General features: G+C 42.9%; 1 protein-coding gene across 4 annotated transcripts in view; it reads left to right on the top strand.

Moving 5' to 3' along the window:
• The first annotated feature begins 687 nt into the window (after nt 1-687).
• TDRP (testis development related protein) overlaps nt 688-17,979 on the top strand; it is a 35,340-nt gene continuing 18,048 nt past the window's right edge. Inside the window, exons 1-2 of one of the 4 annotated variants that reach the window (XM_084826756.1) lie at nt 688-779; nt 1,636-1,833. In XM_084826756.1, coding sequence (XP_084682882.1) covers nt 1,717-1,833 — 117 coding nt within the window. In that variant the 5' untranslated portion in view covers nt 688-779; nt 1,636-1,716. Of the gene's footprint in view, nt 1,491-1,635; nt 1,834-17,979 lie in introns of all 4 variants that reach the window. The other 3 variants (XM_084826757.1, XM_084826758.1, XM_084826759.1) reach the window with 3 other exon arrangements.

Raw genomic sequence — 17,979 nt, 5'->3', positions numbered from 1 at the left:
CAGTTACAACTATTGGTGCCCATTGGTGTCATGTGCACCAATAGTTATCACTGCAATATGTTAACGGTGGAACTGCAACGTGTGGATTCAGCCCTTTGCTGGGGACATGGGTGGGAGGGTGCTGTTGCGCTGGTGCCCTGCTTGTGGTTCCTGGCTGACCGCTGTTTGGCCACTGCGTGAACAGAACGCTGGACCCGGTGGAGCCTTGGTCTGATCCAGCAGGGCTCGTCTTCCGTTCTTAGAGCGGAGTACCTCTGGAGAGGTGTTGACTTCGGTGCAGGGGTGTTGAGAGCGGATAGCTGCAGGAGAGTTGGGGGGCCTCCACAAAAGGTTTTGGGTGAACTGAATCCTGTTCCACCTGGTGGAGGAATGGAGGCGTGAGCGGGGGTAGCTGGTGCCTGTGGTCGTGTCGGGGACGCTCTGAGGACGATGCACCAACTCCCCCCCCCCCCCACGGCAGGGTGTGGGGCACCGTCCCGTATTCTCGACGGGGCGGGCGGACCGAAGAGCCTGAGGAGGGCGAGAGAGAACGCGGCTCCGCGTACTCGCGCGTCGGTTGCGAGGAGGGCTTCGCCCCCTTCGCCAGGCCGCAGCGGCGCGCGTTGCCGTGGCGACGAGGCAAGCCCGTTCTCTCTCGCTCTCGCTCCCCCCCCGCTACCCCAACTCCGCCCGCTGGCTCCCTCCGCCGCCCAGTCCGCCGCAAACATGGCAGCGGCCGCTCGGAGGCTCTGCGCAGCGGCGGCGGCGGCCGCTCTGACGACGACGAGGAGCAGCCGCAGGTGAGGGGCGTGCAGGGCCGCGGCGAGCCGCGGGGTGGGGGCGCGGAGGGCACGCGGGCAGGCAGCCTGACAGCCGGAGCCGGGCGCTCTTCCCCCTCCCTCGCCGCCGACCCCGCGCCCTGCACGGCGCCGACCTCTGCTCCCTCGACGCCGCGTGGAGCGCAAACGGAGGAGGAAGGGGTGGGGCGCCGCCTGGCCGGCCGGCCGGCCCAGCCTCCCCCTCTTTTGCCGAAGAAGAGGGGGCAGCAGCGGCGGGAGGCGTGGCCGCGGGGCAGCGGGAATGGGCAGTTGTGGCCGCGGGGCTCAGCCCCGCCACCCGTTTTCACAGCGGTGAAAACGTGACGCGTTTCCTTGGGGTTCCCCGCTCTCCCCCATCGCTGCTGGAACGCCTCTGGGCATGTACAGATTGCGCGCGCGCGCGCGCACACACACGCACACCCCCCCCCCCTTCAGGTCAATCACCACTACAGCCGGACCCGTTATATTTTAAGGGTGGCAGGGCCGCTGGAGCATTGAGCCCTTGCACTTCTTATTTATGGAATGGGGACTAGGGATGAACCTGCTGGTCCCTAGAGGTGTTAAGGTGGAGCCAAGAAGTGTGAGGCAGTGGTCTGGTATGAGGGTGAGGGGTGTGTGTGCAAGGATATATGTGCGTGTCCGTGTCCACCTTCTCCAGTATTTTGTGTCCTTTCATACTTCAGGAGCCTGCCTGTAAGTCTGTCCTCTTTCACACTAGGATCTGTCTGTCTAGCTTCTCTCATCTACGTGTCTGTGAATGCTTTTAATTTAGGGTGGGTGTTACCTGAATAGCAAAGTCATTCCCATTTTACCCTCATTCTGTCTTCCGCTTTCTCAGGAATCAATAAGTCCCCGGCCACTTCTCCTCTTCCTCCTCCCCCTTCCTCTCCGTCCCCACCCCCGTTTCCACCTCCCAATAATGTGGAAACTCAACAAGAGCGGCAAAGTTCTCCTGGATGATTCTCCTGAGGAAGAAGAGAGCCATCTGCATGATTCACCTCCTCCAACATCACCAGCATCTACCTTCTCAGCACAGGTAAAAATCCCAGATTGCTGACTGTGTGGATTGCAGTATTTTTAGTATCTTCTCAGTCGTGGCGCCTGTCACCTTTCATCCTGTTTTGTAGGACAGTCTTTTCCTCCTCCCATCACCCTTTACCCATGCCAGAATCTTGGCATTTTTATCTCCTATCTGGCATTATGAGTAATCACTTTCCATTCACCTTGGATATCTTAATGAGTCTTGTGGCAAGGAGGAACTGGTATGAACTGCTGCTGTTTTCAGTCTTTTCCTAAAAACTCTTTGCTCAGTAGAGTTAGGTCCTACAGTCCAGGGGCTTCTTACTTCAGGTCACTTTCTTTTGTCTCAGCCTCCATCATTAGGCATACTATAATCCTTTTTAAATTAAATTCATTAAAGAAAATGATGGGTCGGTGGAAACGTAATCTCATCCAAACATAATGGAAGAAATAGTGCATGTTGGAGGAGAGAATAGAGGATTGTTGAAATTCTCACATAGTTAAACTAAAGAGACTTGAATTTGAGATGGAATTTTCTTGCATTTTAGCATTGTAGTTGTTTCTGTTTCTGTTTGGATTTATATAGTTTTGTCTTAGTTTTCTTTTAAATTTAAAATAACATACCACATAAATATTACCTTTTAGTAGAATCCACTTAATATGCATATATAGTAGTCAGCATTCTTAGAGATGTTTGTGAATATAAAATTTATTGAATATACTTATTCAATGTACAGCTTCTTAAAAGTACTATAATGGGTATAGTTACAATTTGCTTTTTAAAATAGTTTTGTTTTGTATGAGTTTCTTTTCACAATTTTTCTTTGGGAAGGAAGGGTGTAAAATGGGAGAAAATAAATGATATCATGGATGTTTGAATGTGAGTTGTACTTCCTGATCAAAAACACATTTACTTGGAAATTAGCCTTGTTAATTTCTAAACGTACTTCAGTTGCTGGGAAGCAAGTGCTGGGAAGCACAATCCTATGTGTATCCAATGGGGCTTAGTCCCTGGTAAATGTATTTAGCATTGCAGCCTTCAGAATGTTTTAGAGTCATTTAAACATTCTAACATACTTGGAGCACAATCCTATCCACGTTTAGACAGGAAAAAGTTCTACAACTCCTAGCATGCCCCAACCAGCCATAGGACTTTTTTCTGTCTAAACATGCATAGGATTTCACCTGTAATTGCTTATTAATGTGTGCAAGTCTCCTAAGTACTATTAGGCTGCAATCCTATGCATGTTTAGACAGAGAAAACTCCTACAGTTACCAGCTGGCTGGGGAATGCTGGGAATTGTAGGGATTTTCTCTGTCTAAACATGCATAGGACTGCAGCCTCAGTGAACTTGCAGTTTGTGAATGAGGTATCTGCAGCATAAGCCAGATTTGAGGGATCCACACTACAGAAATTATGAAGTGTTGCATAGGTTCTAACGAACCTATATAATGGACAGGCAAGGGATGGGCCAGCTTCACCACTCTGCTGACTGAGAGGCAGTGAGCTTCCTTTATTTTGTAATTGCTGTACAAAGGACAAAGATACTTAGGGGAAGAGGTAGTGATGCTCATTTCCCTTCCTCAGGGTGCTCTGGGAGGACTAGAAGCCCATTTCATGATATACTGTTTTCCACAACACTCTGACTAATACCCCTTCTCATCAGCCTGTAACTTCTCTAGGAGCAGAGATTCCTGACTTAGCACTGGATCAGAACCTTACACTCTGAGCAAGGGAGAGGGGAGTTCCCCTTTCACTTAGATGAGGTTTATGCGTAGTGTAGGAAACGGCAAAGGAAAACTGGAAGGGGCTGTAGTGTGCCCTTTTGAGACAACCCATTGTACCATTTGTATCCCACCTGTTGTGGATGCAGTGGTGAATAAAGAAGTAAAACCCAAGCTTTGGGTTAAAATCTGGCCACAGCTTTAGTGAATTCCTAATGGGATCTGCAACAACTTTTCCTAACTAGTAGAACAGTGTGAATGGATAATAATAATTGGGAGAGCTTAACCCTGGAAGTTAGTTCACTGTCCTTATGTCATACTCAGCACACATCTTGTGGTATGGTGAGGGGAGCCCTGTTCAGGCTTTCTCCCACCCCCCACAAACTAGCTAACTCTGGTGTGCAAGGCAGGCATGTCCCAAGGTTGTTTCTGTCTGCTTCTTCCAGTCCTGCGATCCTGGCAGAATGGTATGAGGAACCTCCTTCACCTAGCTTGTTGCCTCGGGATGCCCATTCATCTTTGTTATTCTTTGTTCTAACCACACTGTCTCAGTCATAGGAAGGGGCTATCTCCTGGAAAAGCTCCGGCAATTGCTGCTGTAGGTCATGCAAAAATATATCGCAGCCCTCTTCTGAGAGGTGTAAGCCATCTTACTCTATACAGTTGTGGTTGGGAAAGCTGTATCTCAGGGGGTGCTATGTAGAGGCCACCATTTTCCTCTGCTTGCCTTTCTACATTTCTATTGATTTTTCTCCAGGCTCTATCTAGAGCCTTTGGAGATTCAGCCATGAATATGTCCTTCTTTGTAACAGCTTGGACCATACCATGCACATTCAGTTACCTTGTCCCATTGTAATTCTGTATGTGCCTATGCCTAATCCCTTAATGATTTGCCTATTCCTGAGCTGATGTCATTCTCACCCAGGTGGATAACTAAAATGTCTGGCAGAGGGTGGTCTCTGACATGATGGAAAAAAGGCTGATGGTGGAAGGTTCAATACCATGCTTTGCCTTGCAGACCACTTCAGCCTGGTGAATGAGCTGAGGTTGAGCTGTATGCCATTATTCAGTGACAGGTGTACTAGTTATCCCAGAAAACAATACTGTGCCTGGAAAATAGGCATACCCTCCCATTCACAAGATAAAATTGTTAATCTTTGACAACAGCTCTCTCAAATGTATCTAACAGTTCCATTGAATTCTGCTATACCATTTTCATCCTTATGGGATTCCTCATGGAGAGTAGATTCCTCATGGAGAGAGGGCATCTTGCTGCAGGACTCTTGCCCTTTTCCCCAGACCTCTTTTTGTTTCTTTGGGGGCCACCTTTTTACAAGGCTTATGATTGTCTCCCGTAGACTAATTTCAGTATGTGGGTGGGGCAGATGGCCCTAAACCAATCCCAAAGTTTCTTCCTATAGCGTATATGTGGAGAGGGTGATTCACCACTTCCTGTGGTTCTGTATTCCTTCTGTAGTAATAATGGCCTGGGCTTATGGCTTACCCCGTTCTCTTCCTTGCAAAGGGGGGGGGGGGTTGCTTTCCCAGATCCTTCCTCTACCAAATAATTAAGGGATGTTAGGCTGATACTTTGCAGGGAATTGGGTACTGTGGGTACTGTATGGCACTACTATGCTTCATAGCCCACTGATGGGCCAAATGCTGCTGTCTGTGTTGGTCGCCACTGTACTGCATCCACCTCATGGGCTCACCCACATGGCTGAAAATGCCCCTGTGCCTTGCTGTGTTCACATCCTGAGCAGGGTCTTCTCCCAGAGCAGCTTGGAGCACCCTTGCTACCAAGTTACTAGTGGACTGTGTTGTAGGGGTGGGCATTTGGCTTTAAGTACTTGGCCGACTCCTGACTCCTACGACTGAAGCTAGCTATATGACACATGACTGCAGCTAGCTGTTGCTGCTTGTCCCTGCCTCCATCACCCAACCACAAACATTCTCCCCTGACCAACCGCTCAGTACACAGTAGCCAGGGAAGGAGTATTATTCTCTTCTTGGGATACAAATGGTTTTGAACTGGATTTAACACTTGCAAGTAGGATTTAACACTTGTTAACTGTATTGAAAGACCTTGAGAGGCAGCTGATATGATGTTGAAATATAAAAATTCTTGACACTCTTGATTCTAAATATGTGTGCTGGCATATTTGTTTACAGTGCCAATGTAACAGTACTGTAACACTGCTATAATGCCATAATTTGTGGCAGTACATTGGTGTAGCTCTGGTATGAAGGGCTCATGGTGTGGTGCAACACATTTTAGGATTGGGCTCCTAGTGTGCTTAATAATGTTTTTAAATGATTCTGATGTTTCTGATGTTATCAGAAGCTTAGAACACATCTGACAGATTTCTTTGAGTAGGGCTATCAGTGTGGGTTGACCTAAGCATAAAACTGGAAAACTGGGATCCTGCCTCTTTAAATTAAGGTAAAAAAACAGGAGAGGGGGAAGGAGGGAGAGGTTGTGATTAAGATTGGAACTGTGGTATGCATGGAAGGGGACACGTGCATTTTCTTTAACAGGGAGACTAGCAGCTTTAAGAGGGTGATTTTAATCAGGAAAATGGGTCGGGTAGAACATAAGACGAGCCATGCTGGATCAGACCAAGGCTCCATCTAGTCCAGCATTCTGTTCACACAGTGGCCGCTCAGCTGTTGATGGGAAACTCGCAAGCAGGACATGAGTGCAACTGCGCCCTCCCATCCATGGTTCCCAACAACTGGTGTATGTACATAGGCTTATTGCCTCTGATAAAGGAGGCATCAGGACTAGTAGCCATTGATAGCCTTCTCCTCCAGGAATTTGTCTAACCTCCTTTTAAAGCCATCCAAATTGGTGGCCATCGCTACGTCTTGTGGTAGTGAATTCCATAGTTTGATGTACTATATTTACTGCCCTTGCACTACAGTCCCAATCTGAATTGCCTCATCATCCCCACCTCTCTGCAGCTACTTTTTACTTAACTATAAAGAGATGGGTAATCTGATTATGAATCTTGGTTGATTTCTCTACTCTGGCCTTTAGATTTGCTTTGAGGTGGTATTGGACCTTTCTGCATCATTCACTGCAACATTGCTGATTTGGCAAAAACATTTGTAATGATTTTACTATGTCCAAAAGTACTGTGAAGTTGTGTGTCATTCCATACCTGGTGGAGCTATACCAGTGTGACACTGGTGTGGATTGTATTTTGGACTTGCAGTAAATCTTCTAATGTATTGTAGAAGAGCATGTGGAGCCAGCCATATAAGCTAATGTATCCTTGCTAGGCCATTGTCAGTTCACTGCCACACTACTAGCAGATTCAGCATCTTTGCCAATCTCTATGCTCCAAGGTGACCTTCCTTGCCTCTCCTGGGGCATCTAGAACCTCCTTCTTGCCCAGGGCCCTTGTGCCCAGGCTATGTCTGGAAAAAGCAGGAGCAGAGCCACATGTAGGGCCATGAGGAACAAGAAGAGCAAGATGCTGGATGCTCTCAGGGGAGGGGCGTAAGACCTTGCTCTGGAGTGTATGCATACACCAGCAGCTGTGCAGTGATCTGGCAGGTCTATGTTAGCTTCTGTGGAATGGCTCTGCACACTGTCCTATGCATTTGGGCAGGATTCAGCAGGATTGCACCCTTCATCTTTTCTAGTTTTCACTTAATCAAAACTGCTAATGCTACAGGACACAATACTACAGCCCACAGGATTGCAACAGGATTATCTTTATATTCAATACCAAAAAAAAGATCTCAATTCCTTATGATTCCAACATATTAATGGAGTTCCTGTGTAGATGGTGTGTTTGTTTCTAAAAACGGTTTATATAAATATTAAGGAGTGGAAGGCTGAGATTGTCCCAACTCGTATGCTATAGCCTGTGAGTACTCTAATATATATGTTGACATGGTGTGTGTTTTAATTTAGTCAATGTAATAAGATAGGCATTGAAAACAAACTTTAATTTTGCAGTGTCAGGTTGGGCTGCCAGCTTGATTCTCCTACCTTTAAATTAAAGAAAGGAAAAAATAGAAAATGAGCAGAAATCTATTGATGTTCCTCTTTGACCTGTTTTCCTTTGATCTTGTATTATGCTATATCTAAGTGGCAGAAGTGCCCAGACATGTTATATTAATTTCAGCTTATGGCTCCTCAGTGAATGTTTCATAGGTTAGCCATGCAATTTTAGCTGCATGTTACTTAATTACTTTAAAAGTCTTTTATACAATTTTGACACTAGCTTTTAAGTTAACTGAAGGAACCTCAAGAGGGACCCTGAAGGAGTGGGAGAGGATCAATAGCTTCCAGTTATATTTTAGTGAGGCACATCAAATGAGAGCAATGAAGTCAGATTTTATAGACTGTAGAACACAGGATAATATAGACTTGAATAATTTGTTTGAATTGGAAAATGAACATTTTGAGCAAAATCCAGATAAAGTTACCTGCACCTGAATTCTGTTGTAATCAGAGGAACCTGATTGCTTAACTATGGGTGTAACTGAAGGTGTCCCTGTACACTCTGTCTTTTACCTTCAGAAGTAACAAGTGGGACCTGCAACAAAATGCTGCAGTATATCCTCCCCCCACCTCAGGAGTGCACCTGTTCAGAGTTCCAGACAGCCAGTAGGCAAGTGGGAGTGTTGAATTCTTCCTCTGTTCACCACTTTACCCCTACACACTCCTTCCCCCAGAGAGGGAGATGAACCTGTATGGCGGGGGGGGACGGGACTATCTGGGGGAGGGGCTGCTTTTCTGCTTAAAATTACCCCTCACCTTACACACAGGTCTGCCATTATCACATGTGTGTCCATTCTATTAAAGCTGTGTGTGCCTAGTGTACAAAAATCCAAAATCTTAATCCTCAATTCTACATTAGAAGTAATTATGTAAACTAAGTACGTTCTTGACTTATATACTGATTTTGACTCCATCTAATTTTTTCCCCTTGTCACTTGGGCATGTAATCTGAGAGTTGTTTTCAACTCTTTCAAACTTACTCTTTTTTAGTAAGTTCAACTAGTTTTTGCTGACCTTGTTGATTCCTCTGGCTATAAGAATTAGATGTTGTGTCCAAGTTCTGAGCACTATCAGCCATTGCTGAGATCTTTGAGAAACCTGTATCTGGGAAGGTGATGCTTTATTTAGATGTATTAGAACTGAGAAAAATAATAAGTGGTGGGGTTGCATGGAAGAATTGACAAGCAGGGAAAGAGTTAAACAGTACTTTTCTGCGGGGCTGACTCTCCCCTGCAGATGTTCCCTGCTCCTGCCACTGTGCATTAGTATTATGAGGCAAACATGGGGTTGGGAAAGTTCTCAAAGGAACAGAAAGAATCTTCAGCCATTAACCAGGCATGCACATGTGATTACACCAGCCAAGAAATTCTTAAATGATAGCATGTTAAAAAAAACCCAACCAGTTTTGTACAACCAAAACAGAGAGACAGAGATGTACAGCAAAGTATAAACTGTATTTAAGATGTCCAATTATTGTCCCAAATTGTTATTTCTCAATTAATGTTGCACATTTAGATTTGACATCCAGAAACTGTGGTATGAGAGTCCACTGTTTCTTAGTGCTGACCTAACTATTAAAGTGAACGATCAAGCAAGATTGATTTATTATTTAACCACAAAAGAAATAGAGGAAAAGTAGATCTAGAGTGTGATCTATATACAAAAAAGATTTGTCTGCTTGTTGAATTAATCCCTTGAGTACCTTATGGGTTGCAGAAAACTCAAGAAAAGAGCAGTTGTGCATTCCTGTGGAAACACAGTGAATGCACTGGCTCCGTATTGCCAAAACTGGAAGGTGGTTGCCAAGATGTTAATCAGGATTTTCCATTGCATGGGAAACAACTATTAGTTACCTGTTTGTAAAAAGAAGAATGTAGTTTACAATGTTAAATAGTGAACAATCCTACGTTATCCAGATAAAAAGTAGGAGGTAAATTTCAAGCTTTCTCTATAACCAAAACATACGAGCATAACTGATCCTTAGGTACATACAGATAAAATAAACAAGTACCGTCCTAATATTTGGAGAAAGAAATGCAACATTTTAATGGATATATGTAATGTTACTTGCCTAAAACAGGCCATTAAAAACATGGCTGTATAACACACGTGTCCCATTCCAGGGCATTCTTTTGGGTGTGGGAGTTCTATTGCATACATGGAACTAGGGATGTACGAAAGTGACTTACCTTTCCGCGGATTATGTTGATGGTGGGGGGAGGCGTTCCGTCCCTCCCCCCGGAATCCTGGCCGGGGGGAGAGGTGCTCCGTTCCTCCCCCCCGGAATCCTGGCCGGCCGGCTGTGCTCTGCAGCGATTCTGTGGAGCCGCCGGCCGGCTCCACCAGCAGCCGGACATCCGGCTGCTGGCTAGCAGGGGTGCAAATGGTGGCGGCCGTAGCTGCCGCCGTTTGCGTCCCTGCAGTCAGCCGTGATAGGCTACGTAAATGTTTACGTAGCCTATCACGGCTGATTTAAAAACAAACAAACAAATGCGTGTACACAAATGGCGGTAGCCATGGCCGCCGCCATTTGCATTCTTTATTTTGGCACGTCTTGGTCTATGTAAACATTTACGTAGACTAAGATGGCGAAAATAAGGGGAACGCAAATAGCGTAGCATCTATTTGCATTCCCCTTATTTTCGCCGTCTTAGTCTACGTAAATGTTTACGTAGACTAAGACGTGCCAAAATAAGGAACGCAAATGGTGGTGGCCATGGCCGCCGCCATTTGTGTACGTGCGTTTTTTGTTGTTTTTTTTAAGTCAGCCGTGATCGGCTTCGTAAAGATTTACGTAGCCTATCATGGTGTTTTTTTTAAAATCTAGCCGTGATAGGCTACATAAATCTTTACGTAGCCTATCACGTGTTTTTTTTTTTTTTTTAACCTGGAAATGGTGGCGGCGGCGGCCGGTCAGAAGACCGGCCGCCGCCGCACCGCCACTCCGCCACTGGAGCCGCCACCGGAGCTGCCGCTGCCAGGAAGATCCGCCCAAGGTAAGTCTCGTCCCGGGGGGACGGGCTGTTCCGCCACCGATTTCGGGGAGCCGAATGTGCTGGCATTCGGCCTCCCTGAGATCCATGGCGGAACTTTCGTACATCCCTACATGGAACACCCCTCCTCCAACAGTTTCCAATGGAGGAGTTGGACGTTGTTAGCATTTCTTTGCAGGCACAGGTCTGAACTTAGTTGAACTTACTAAAAACTAGTTGAACTTACCTAAGTCTGAAAGAACTGAAAACAACTTTCAGATTACATGCCCAAGTGAGATGGGGAAAATCTGGAATGTAGTAAGCATTCCAGATTTAGCTGTGGTGAACTTTCTTCTTAGTCAGTATTAGCTTCAGAATCATCACATCACTTTGAATACATGGGAAGTATTGCTTACAGAGAGGAATTATGAGTGAGGAGTAGACTGTGGCTTGAATGGTATGAACAGATCATTAAGAAGTGGTAAGGCTCTTCCTCTAACATAATTCACCTGCTACTTTTTTGTTGTCATATTTCTGTAGTGGTTTACCTCAGATGCTAATAAAGAATGTCACCTATTGAATTGTCATTACCACATCCTGCAGAGCTTTGTTTTTATTAGAAATCTTCATTCTGTCTGTGAAGCAGGCATAGCCTGCTGAGCAAGCTTGGCTTGGGTAACTAAATTTATGAGAGCTAACTGGATTTTATCCTGGTGGAAGATAGCTACCAGCCTGAAAAGGCAATCTAAAAAATATAATGCTCAAAATAATGTTCTTTATGCAATTTGTAACTGAATTTATAGTAAATTTATAGGTAAGTATATGAACTCTGTTAATATACTTCTCAAGTGTTTTCTTTTTGGGAAGGATATTTAAATTATGCATTCAGTATTTATTGCTATTCCGATATAAATAAGAGTTAAATATTCATATTAATGAGCATTCTGTGCTTGAGGAAATGTATGGTTAATAAGTGTGTTACAGGTAGCACACACATAATATTATACAATATAATTACTAGTAAGTAGCCATTCCCAAGTCTAAATTTAGATTTCAGAATTAAAAAATATTAAAGGAAACATAATGAAAGAAAATGAAGACATCTCTTACAAAATACTTGAAGCTTGTGGGTATTTTTTTCTGTCAAAGCTACTTCAGGGATAAGCTACTTGCAGGGAAACTGGTAATGTTTAAGGCTTCCTTCACTGTGCTTTTTTTAGTGTACAGACAGTGAATTAATGCAGGTATTCCTAAGAAGTGTAAGAACATCCTTAGTAATTGGTGACCTTTTAATACTCCTGCCCCTTCGTTTCTCTCATGCTTAGGACTAAACTAGACATTACATAGGTGACATACAAACTGCTATGAAATTTCAGTGAATAGCAGTATATAAATATACCCATGTCCTCCTGGAAAGCTATCAGATTGGCTGGTTGTGGGGAGGAATTTTGTATAGAAATAAAGCTGTTGGGGTAAAGGATTGAACAGCCTTTCTCCCCACACTGTTCCTTTCCTGAAACTTGTAAGTTTCCATGGCTGCTTTTCATCAACAACAAGCAGGGTCAGCCCTGGTTAGTGCTTGGATGGGAGACCACCTGGGAATCAGGCTTCCTGCACTGAGCAGGGGGTTGGACTTGATGGTCTTGTAGGCCCCTTCCAACCCTATTATTCTATGAAATCTGTGAGAACTATGTTTCCTGTGTAAAATTTAGTTTGGCACCTTGGTGCTTGCCAAAGCGAGGCTTTATGAAAAGGAGAGATTGATATTCTGCATCTTCCATCCAAGCACTGTAGATCTGAAATAGAAATATCCCTGACATATTTTTGCAGGGTTGGGAGGGTTTACCTGGATTTGTGATATCTATTTGCTTTGTTTATTTTTCTTAGGACTTAAATTGCTGTTAGGTAGGTAGTTCAGCTGGGAGTCCTCAGTGTCTTCTTTGTAATAATAGTGCTTCCAAGTGTCATTCAGAACATGCAGCCCACTGGATGACCATGGGCCCGTCACTTTCTCTCAGCCTAATATACCTCACAAGGTTGTTGTGAAGAGACAATGGGAAAAGGAGATGTGCTGCCCTGAGCTGCTTGGAGGAAAGGAGGGATATAACACATGCTGTAAAATAAAATAAAAAATAAAATCCCAGTATAACCAAAACACACTTGATGTACTGATAGGTCTGTAATAAGGAGAGTCTGTAAACTAATCTTGAAATGAATGGTTATCATCTCAAGGGGATGGCAGGTGACTTCATATCCCACTTATTTTCAGTTTAAAACATAGAGAATATGTGTCTTGATCATGACCATATCCTATCCTAAGAAAAAATGCACCAAGTACCAGAGAACATCACAAAACTTATCAGACAAACCAGTACACTGGAGTGGAAGAGTTTTATATCTCTTCGTTATGCTGACCGTTATACCTAAAGGCCTGTCCAGCTTGTTTTAAAAATTTACTTGGCTGCTCATATTTAGCTAATAGTGAAAATATCAAGGTATATTTTTAATAGAGATGTGAAGGAAGTCTTAAAATGATTTAATTATGTTGCATCTTGCGCCAAACCAGGAACAAAATGGGACCTTTTTTGGTTACTTCTGGGCCCCTGGCTCAATTTTCTTGGATCATGTACTTTGATATCTGCATTAATTATAAGATTGATTTTGGACAGAAAGGTGTGAAATTTCAGCTTTGATACTGGATATGGTAGCATTCTGCTCATATGCAAGGGAGTCTGCATGTCATTTAAATCAGAATACCTACTTTCCAAAGATATCTGAATTGTTTCAACTTGAAAGTAGATATTACGAGTGGAGGCCTATGTGCATTAACAGGATATATTTTTACTGTGTAATCACTTCTTTATGTCTATTCCCCTTTTTCACACCCTACTTAATTCACATAAAAGACAAACTATACACATATACCATCAACATACCAGTCCCATCCCATGCATATATCACTTTTACATACATGATCCTGTGGAAGAAACCACATACGAAATTATTATGACAAGATGTAAGCTATGGATGTGTGAGCATTCTTTCAGGACTGTGTAATTGTTTCTTGTTCTGATATTTTAAGGAATTGTGTTCATTTATTTAATGTTATAGAAAATATGAATATGTATCTTTATTTAAAACCAATAAAAGTAGTAATATTTTTTAAAAAAATCACATATACCATCTAACTGTTGACCAATACTTCAACAGTGCTTCTTACTCCCTTTCCACTGGCACCAACACAGAGACTCATCTATTCCTAGATGTTTTGTTCTGACAGTTTTAAAAACTTCAGAATACTTGAAATTTTCATAAACATTCATCAGCAACTGAACTAATAACCACGGAAGGCTCATTTCAGCCAACGCAAACTAGCCAGTTGCTAAATAATTTTAGAAGACTGTACCCTGCATTTTCCTATTTTCCTGAGCATTTTCCTTTGTTGTATTTATCTGATTTAGGGGCTGAATTTGCAAAACCAGTATTTCCATGTATTCTGTGCTTTAAGATAATACCTTCTTTCATCTTTATTACTATAGCAAGTGCCCTAAAATTGTATTTTAAATCTTCGTGTTTTTTTTTTATTTTTGTATATAGATACAGAGGAGGTGCTATTTGAATATAGTCTCTACCACAACAAAATTAAAACATGGAGGAAATAATGAATAAGGAACAATTAATGCTACTTTGGGCAGAATCCTGTGCATGTATTGACAGAAAAAAAGTCCTACAACTCCCAGCATTCCCAATGCTGGGAATTGTAGGACTTTTTTCTATCTAACCATACATAGGATTGCACCTTTAAATGCTTACCAAATAAGGCTGTGATCTGAAGCATGCATACTTAGCATGCATATGTAACTTCCATCAATTGTATTGCACTTCAGAACAAGTGTTTAGGATTGGAATGCCAATGTGTAATCAAATATATAATAGTGTTTTAATTTAGTTGAGTAGGATTTCCCTGAGTGACTCAAAACATTCCATGAAAGTTATGACAGCACCTGTTGCTTGCATACAAAATATACTAACAATAGAACTTTGTAAAGCCACCACCTGGGTATGGATCCACAAATTTGGAAACCATTTTTCTTTGGATCGTGTTGTTATGCCAAATTTGGAAGAATAATTTTATAGTCACTGTTTGCCTAGTACTCCTCAAAGTCACCATCTGGAGAATGTGCTGCTGTTTGATCTCCCATCTGTGTAGCTATGAAGAGGTTACCAGTGAAAGAGGTTGTCATACTGAAACTGTTCTTTAATGAAAGAGACTTGTTCTGCCTTCTGGTTAAAGGTTGCTGTTTAGGATCAGTTTAAGACGGGACATGAAAGAACTGGTGCAGAAGCACCCATTCCTTCATAGCATAGTATAGTATAGTATAGTGTAGTATAGTATAGTACATGACATGACACAACACTATACTATAATTCTTTTTTTTATTCATTTTAAGTGGAATGGAAAGGTCTGGGAACATCCAGTAGATGATGTTTGCAAATGGATGTTCTGAAATTTCTGTGGTCTGAACAGCAGAAGAGTAATTTCAAACTGGGGAATTTTGATGGCTATAAAGTACTTCCAGAAGCACTACATTGTAGCACATTTGCTACTACATAGCAATCCAGAGGTGTTTGTAGCTACCAGTCATGTTTAAAATGTACATTAGTGCACTTACCCTTCACTATATTTCCAATCAATTGCAGAGACACAGTAAGTATAGCTTCATGGACTGGCCTGTCATTACAAATGACTAGTTCCCGTGAAGATGCAGTGAGATTATAAAATTTGATAATCTGAAACCTCTCAAAGAGGTAATGTTTTGTATTGACATAGGTTTGGATCCAGACCTCATTCATGCCAAGGAATTCAGTGGCAGTGGTGATAGGTGTCCCAAAGATGCATGTCCAAAGTATGGCAGCCACTGATTCATTCTGAATTGCATTCATTCAGGCCACCACTTTAAGAGCTGATGCCCTCCAGATGTGTTCAACTACAACTCAAATAATCTCCAGCCGCTATGGTCATTGGCTACAATGGCTAGGAGTGACAAGAGTTAGAGCACAATATATCGAGAGGGCACCAGGTTGGGGAAGGCTGGCACATGTGGTTTTTTGTTTGAATTGATGGATTGTAAGTAGTTAAAATTTTGATTAGTAGTTTATTTAATGTGTAATTATTGACTTGGTTTATATTATTGTGTTGTATATTTTTGGGTTAATTATAATGCACTCTGGTACAGAACACAATATAAATTTGTCTTCTTCTATACAGTGGGTATATTTCATGTCTTTCTCACATTCATCTATTTAAATTAGGAACAATTACTCTACTTGTGCAAAAACACAAGAGGAAGTTGGCACTGGGGTTGATTCTTACATTTGTACATATTTTATACTATAAACAAAATAGAAGTCCTATAGGAAATTACCTGCAACTAAAGTATAAGCTGCTTCTGAACATTAATATTTATGTATTTATTTATTATATATATTTGTACTTTCAGTAGTGGATTTTGCATTATCTCAGAATATTAAGAATCTTTTTGCTGTATTCACAGAGAATGTAGAGATAACCTGTGCTTGCTAATAAATTCACAACTGTTACTATCCCACACGTGGTTTTACTATCCCATCTACCCACACCATACCTGTATTAGTCATTTGTAGCACACCAACAGTTTGAAAGTAGACTGTGGGGAGGACGGACTCGCTTCTAATTTAGAAAAGTTTCCTTTCCTGGTTGCTTGGAAGCTATATTGACTCACCGTAGGTGACCAGACAAGTAGTTATTTGAAAACCTGAGGTATTTTGTATCTAAACATAATGCATACTTAAGACATAGCATCAAAACTAGGGATGTACGAAATGTACTTACCTTTCCGCGGATTATGTTTATGGTGGGGGGGGGAGGCGTTTCGTCCCTCCCCCCGGAATCCTCAACGGGGGGGGAGGCGCTCCCTTCCTCCCCCCCGGAATCCTCGATGGCCGGCTGTGCTCTGCGGCGGCTCCGTGGAGCAGCCGGCCAGGCCCAGGCCAGAGCTGTCTGCAGCCGGATTTCCAGCTGCAAAGGGCTCTGGGTAAAAAACAAACAAAAACCGCGTACGCAAATGGCAGTGGCTACAGCCGCTGCAATTTGTGTTCCTTATTTTTGGCCGTCTTAGTCTACGTAAATATTTACATAGACTATGACGGCAAAAATAAAGGGGAATGCAAATAGCGTAGCGGGCGCTATTTACGTCCCTTTTTGACTCGCCGTTTTAGCCTGCGTAAAGATTTACATAGGCTAAAACGGCGAATGAAAAAGGGACGCAAATAGCGCCCGCTACGCTATTTGTGTTCCCCTTATTTTCGCCGTCTTAGTCTACGTAAATATTTATGTAGACTAAGACACCAAAAATAAGGAATGCAAATGGCAGCGGCCATAGCCGCCATTTACGTACCCAGTTTTTGTTTTTTGTTTTTGCCCAGCCATGATAGGCTACATAAATCTTTACGTAGCCTGTCACGTCTTGAAAACAAACCCCCCCCCCAAAAACCTACAAGTCTGCAAATGGTGGCGGCGGCAGCCGGTCGGAAGACCAGCTGCCGCCACCACCTGGAAGATCCGCCCCAGGTAAGTCTCGTCCTGGGTGGGATCTGTGGGGGGGCGGGGGGGGCAGGCCATTCCGCCACAGATTTCGGGGGGGCGAATGCGCTGGCATTCGGCCTCACCGAGATCCGTGGCAGAATTCTCTGCCATCCCTAATCGAAACTTAGGGAGGAGGTAGTTATGTTATAGTAGTTGAGAGCTGCCTCTTATCTACACTGTCATTGTGCCACATTGTAGCATCCAAAGAGATTTTCTTGTTGGTTGCTCCAGGGACCTTATTTCCCATAAGTAGTCATGAAATTGTGACCTTCTGCTTCCTGTAGAAGTGCTGTAAAAGCATCCTGTTTTTAATGGCACTCAATGGCTGTTGTTTTAACTAGAATTCTTGTATATTTTAGTAAAAAAATTATATCTACTCCTTCATTCGTCTTGAAGAAATAGAATAAAAACTGTGTATTCATGTGTGTTTGCGATGGGGGAAACAGCAGTTTCAGGGATTCAGGGAATTTCCTTAAGCAGAAAATTTACCAGCCACAGTGACACATACATCTGGTTTTAGTAGAAGGACAGGAATTTCTGTGGAAGAAAGTAAATATGGCCCAAGTAAATGATGAACATTTCACTAGTGTATTTATTTATACAAATATCTGTGTTCCTCATTACTGTCATCACAAAAATTTTGTGAATTTTCTTGAAACTGACTACAGTTTCTGATTTTCATTTTCTTTTTAAAAAATAACAAGGATCCATGTCTTCATGATGAAGTTACATCCTCTGTTTCATAGCTTGCAACAAAGGTATATGTTTAATGTTGAGATGTGAATTTAAACATGTTTCATGTAGCAGCTCATTTCCCATATC

Source organism: Heloderma suspectum, chromosome 1 (assembly GCF_057233095.1).
Source record: "Heloderma suspectum isolate Gila_16-S chromosome 1, 16-S_ref, whole genome shotgun sequence".
Classification (NCBI taxonomy): Eukaryota; Metazoa; Chordata; class Lepidosauria; order Squamata; family Helodermatidae; genus Heloderma; species Heloderma suspectum.
The sequence above is the reverse complement of the archived record's forward strand: the minus strand, read 5'-3'. Positions and strand labels throughout refer to the sequence as shown.